General features: G+C 50.5%; 1 protein-coding gene across 1 annotated transcript in view; it reads right to left on the reverse strand.

The window, feature by feature from the left end:
• MEGF11 (multiple EGF like domains 11) overlaps positions 1 to 5,538 on the reverse strand; it is a 134,243-nt gene that overhangs the window by 13,003 nt on the left and 115,702 nt on the right. Inside the window, exon 18 of the mRNA XM_025199609.1 lies at positions 793 to 849. Coding sequence (XP_025055394.1) covers positions 793 to 849 — 57 coding nt within the window. The remainder of the gene's footprint in view (positions 1 to 792; positions 850 to 5,538) is intronic.

Raw genomic sequence — 5,538 nt, forward strand, 5'->3', positions numbered from 1 at the left:
CTGAACTTCATGGGAAGTAGGTACCTAAGTCACTTGAAGGGCTGGGTTGGGGCCTGACTCTGTACTGGGTTTGTGCTTTCAGATCCTGTCTAATCCAAGGGACTGTGAGGCTCTGACATAAGAAGGCAGCTGGGCTTACGTCTGAGCTGCATCCCTGTGAGCCCTGAGTGCTCACCTTTCACAGCTGCTCTATCTAATTCAGTGTGTGTTTAATTATTCAGTGTTGCGGCAACTGATCAAAGCTACTGTGGTGGAATGAGGAGCCCGGTTCATCTTTTAGTCCCTGTCTAGGGTAGAAATGCTCTCTGGGGAGGGTACCTGGCAAAACAGAAGGCAGGTGGTTTTAAAGGCCCTGTTCCTGCTCAGGGTGCCCGAAGGAGCTTTAGAAAGCAGGATGCCAAGTGCTAGTGGTACTGAGCAGAGCTCAGCGACTGCTCCCACCGAGCCCTGGGAGGACGTTGGCTTAGGAAATTCAGAGCATCTAAAAGTGCCAGGGACTTTTAGCTTTCTACCTGGCTGGGCAGCAGCTTGGTAGAGCAGCTCATCCGAATATCCTAGTGCCTCCCAGTCTTGCTCCAGTGCCAGCACCTCGCCATGAGCCTATGGCCTTTCAGAGACCTGCATCCATAATTTACAGAGCGTGGGCTCAGAGTCCAGCTGTATGCCGCTTCCCTGTCCCTGCTTTCCACGCAGAATCACTGCTGGGGGCTCAGAGGTCCTATCTCGCCTCCCCTACGCCACCCCTCCTGTCAAACGCTTTGCTAGGGGAACTGCAAGCATTTGATACTATACCTTTGAAGCTTTTTTCCATTATGTATGTGTTCTGACGTCTATCCATCCCACAAGCACCTGCGTAAAAATGATATATAATGGAAAAGAAATAAATATTGATGTAAAATTGGATTGCTTTGACTAATGTGTAGCATATATTCTTTTCCCTGGTTTGATATCAAGGCCCCTATACAGAACTGTACTTAAGCCTAAGCTTAGCTTTGAGCATGTGCTGGAGTCCCATTGACTTGAATGGGGCTTAAGTGCATCCTTTCCTGACAAGGACTGTTTCCCTGAATCAGGCACCAACACCTTACCCAGGGTCACTGCCCAGAAGAAACCCAGGAACAAATCTCTTACACTCCCTACTGAATCAGCTGGTTTAGATGGATGGAGGGGGAACCCTGACACTAAGTGTTTCAGACAACGAGCTCCATTATATGGCCTGGCAACTCATTTACGACTGTCTCTCCTTTGTGGGTCTGAAAGTTAATTGCGTCACAAGACTTGGTTCAAAGGCGTTGCCCGTGTTCGTTCCGGCTACGTTTACATGCCTTCGCTTTCCAAATCCGCATGTAATTCAATCAACAGCCATGGCAATTGTCCCCCCGCGGCTCCTCAGCTGCTCCACGGGGCAGCAGTTTACAGCGGGGGGTCGATAGCAAGCGAGTTTGCTTATGAAATTCCAGGGGAGCCTGCCACTCAACCTGCAAGGCCAAGGGAGGGGGAGTCTATTCCAGTTGATTAACTGCTGACAATCCCCCTAGATTATAACCAGGTTTAGGAAAAAGCCGACGGCTGCTCCCAAATTCTTTTGAACTCCGCGGCCTGGCATATTTTAGCATGACATGGACACAAACTCAGTCACCAAAGCAGCGCCTTGCCCGCGTGCCTCGCAGTTCACAATCGAGTAAGCGAGATACGTTATTAAAGAAGCCCCGCAAATAAAACATCCAAGGAGTCTCTCAATCCTTCCTCCAGCCATGTCCTCTGCTCTCCACAGATCCGTCACCACCTCTGGCAGTGACCCGTGGTGCCCCCCCAGCTCCTTCCTGACAGCTCTGCTTTTTCATTAAATAAGACCATTCTCCTGGAGTTTCTCACAGTCCAGTGCTAACAACCGTTGCCTCTAATTCCCCCTCGCTCCCTCTCTGGGGTAAATACAGGAAAGGGGAGTGGAGAAGCAGGGCAAAAGTAGGAGTAAACCATCACAGGGCTGGCAGGGCCCGGGGCCACAGTGAAATGAGCTTCCCAGACTGGTTCCCATGGTCCCCTATCAACCCCCTCCCTGTCCCCTCCTTCCCCTCGCCATTCATTTATACCCTTCAGGGGCTGGAGGGGTCCAGGGGCTGGGGTCGCCAGCTCTCAGCCAGGACATTCCCTGGGGTTATTTCTTACCCTTGTCAAGGTCCTTTTATTTTTCCAGAGTCCCAGAGACAAGCCTGAGTGCAATGGAGAACAGGTCCTAATGTCACTGGAGGGGACAATAATGGTGTCAACTTTCTTACTGTGGCATCTCCTTGTATCAGAGCCCTATCTGCATATGCCTATGGAGGTAGAAGTTGGGCGGTCCCCCCCCTCTGAGGCCTGTGGCCTCTCCTGGAGTCCTCTTGAGCTGGAGTGTTTGACCAACCTCCCAGGACTATAAGGGGTCCTGAGACCCTTTGCAGAGCTTCAGAGAATGAGAGAGAGGAACCGTTCAGAGCATCAGGAGGAGGAGGAGAGAGGTGGGGCCCACGGGATGCAGCAGCGAGCATGAACGATGGGAGGTGGCATACTGATGGAGGGTTGAGCAAGGAGGAGAAGCCCAGACAGTAATAACAGGGCAACAGGGGCAGAGATAAGAAGTTTGGCACGCATGGGAAAGGGAAGGTGACAGGCACCTCTGTTTGGGGTTAGCGAGGTAGAGAAGAACAGCACCAGCAGGGCCAAAGGGGACTCTCGGCACATGATAGGCAATTAGGACCACAGGGAGAAGCACTGCTAACACAGCATAGCAGCATCCCGTGAAGGGCCCCTGACCTTCGGAAAGCAGGAAAGGGGCAGGGACAAACAACAGGGAATGGCTGGTGGCTCATGAGCTTCAGAACGTGTCCAAGTCCTTGCAAGCGACTTGAACAATGCCAGCCGGAGGCAGCCGAGGTAGAGCTGGAAGAAGCACCAAATAAAACTGGAGTGATGTTTTAGAGCAATATCCCAGGGGCCATTAGGGATCAATGGGCAGATACTGATGTATGGAGAGAGGAACGTCAACATTTAGCGACTTATCAAACACTAGGGAACAATGAGTCAGGTCCACTGAAATGTGAAGTCAGTCTGCGGACCACATGGTTACGTCTAGTTTGAGTGTCCTCGCGAGACGTGGATAGTAATCTCCCCAGAACGGGTGTGAAGTTGTAAACCCGAAGATGAAAGGAGCCTGGATTAAACTAACAGTGACTGCTGTCAAGCTGAACCCGCAGTAGGGCGGGTCCGCAGGGAAGCATCGGGGGCATCGGGGTGACTATGGCGGGACAGTCTGAGCTCGATTCCCTCAGCCTTGGTTTCATCTGATTCACACCAGTGTAACGGGGAATGGAGTCGGGCCCGCAGATGGTCAGCTCCTATTCTGTGTGTCTGCAAAGCACCTTGTGCATTTATGGCACTAGGGGGATAAACCTGGATTTCCCACAAGGGGCCTACCTCTGAAAGCTGCATCAGCTGGAGGCTGCAACTGCTCATTAAATACAACTTCTCTGACCACACACAGGACCTCACCTTGCCAACTCAGTGAGCAGACCTTACTTGCCCAGTGCACATGGAGCTCAGTGGGGCTATTCATGCGAGACCCCCTTGCCAAAGGGGTTGTTTCTGCAAGGCCCAGGCTGTAGCCGTGCTGTACCTTCTCTAGATCCTGCTGGATTGCTGGGGTTTTATACATTGTGCATTGTTGGGCAGTTGAAATGGAAAGCCCAGAAATGCACGCTGATTAACACAATGTAGTGAGCTGAAAACAAGAATGCAGCACGCTGCAAGGACATGAGGAAAGCTGCTGTTTGCCCACAAGGCACCGACCGAGGGACACTCTGTCCAGAACTGGGTTTCCCTCAACCAACAGCGTCAACTGTTTTGCTATCACCCAGTAAGTCTCTGCACAATATAACCTTCTCGCACACTCAGGTGTTTTCCAAGTCTCCTCACTTTGTCACCTAATAAGAGTAACATGAAACAAAATAGGCACAAGCAGTGGAACAGAAAGGTTGTGGGACCACAAAGGACTATGAACCATATATTCATTACAAGTGACAGGGCTACCGTGACTAAAGTTTTCCAGACACACCGGTGTGTCCCCTGCAATAAGGCAGCTGCCAAAGACAATATAAACTGCTAGTTCATTATTGAAGAGTATATCAGAGAACTCCGGTAAAGCTCAGATCGCCTCCCACTGAGCCGAGAGCCCGGTGGCTGGACCCACCGATGCTGCGTTCATGCTCTAGATGTGGGTTTTTTTAGTAGCGAGTCTCTTCTCAAGTGGTAGGAGACAAAAGGAAAATGACACTGAGCAATATTGACGTAGCTCAACCTCATTTTCAAAGCCCTATAAGCAAGACACTGTATTTTGCCATAGTTTAGCGCTGTTACAGCTTTCTACTTTCATCACCCACTCTTGATATTGGTATTTACACATCTCAAAACTGTCCCTGAAAAGCCCCCAAAAGTTGAAACCTGTGTGCTTAGTGCACGTCCTCGTAAGTTGGCAAAGAGAGAAGTGTGGGAGTGGGCTAAATACACATGCTGGTCTCTGAATCAGGGGGGGGAAGTTTGGTTTGGATCTAAATTCAAACTATGCCTCCGGCGCCTTTAGGAATGGGCTAGATCAGACTCCCAGAGGGAAGCGCTTTCTCAGGCAGCCTGGTCTTCGGGGAAACACAGAACCAGATCTGGATCCAGACTCTGTGACTCGAACACAAACCGCACACCTGTACTTGCGGTGGCTACTTAGCCACTCCCAACATACCCCAAACCAGGTGCTCAGGCACTGCATGGAGGACCTCCGCTATGCAAACCCCGGAGCAGAGTGAGCCAGCCATTCCGGTTTGTAGCCGCCTCCTTCTGAGACACGAGTTATTAGGCAAATGTTGTTTTCTAAACTCGTGGTGCGGCTTAAGAATCCTAAACCTGCTTGGCATGGGACCTGGAAGCCAAACACTTTGCACTTACCAGTTGTTCTTGTCTGTGATGACAGGCTAGCTTTTTGTTGCAGGATTGCTACGTGCACCAGAATATGACTCCTAAAGACAGACGAGCCACGTGCCTACCAATTCCAATTCTGTCGTGGGAGCCAAGCAGTAGAAAAATGCAAAGACAAGCCACTGTCTGAAGCCGACAGGGCTAGGTTTCAGACTGATGTAGAGGTAAAGCAGCAAAATAATATATCCCACAACAAAGACAAAGCAGATGAGCCTTCCTTGGGACCTCACACTCCTCAGACACTGCCCGCTCTGCAGCACATGCAGGAGAACGAGTTCTGCATGGGGATTTATCTGTCTGATGTATGCCTGTCTCCATCAAGGTTGCTCCGATCTGATCTAAAAAAGTAGGGTTATCTCAGGTCTGACAACCCAGTATTAGAAGCTGGGAGGGAAACGAGCCAGTTGTGTTACTGAAGTCTGACAGTGAAATTTAACTGAGTTTAAAAGGCCTACACATCTGACCATGAGGGCTTTGTAGGCACTACAAAGCCAACGATCTCTATTCTTTTTACAGCTAGTTCACTTTCCAGCAGGA

The sequence above is a fragment of the Alligator sinensis genome, unplaced genomic scaffold (assembly GCF_000455745.1).
Source record: "Alligator sinensis unplaced genomic scaffold, ASM45574v1 scaffold210_2, whole genome shotgun sequence".
Classification (NCBI taxonomy): domain Eukaryota; kingdom Metazoa; phylum Chordata; order Crocodylia; family Alligatoridae; genus Alligator; species Alligator sinensis.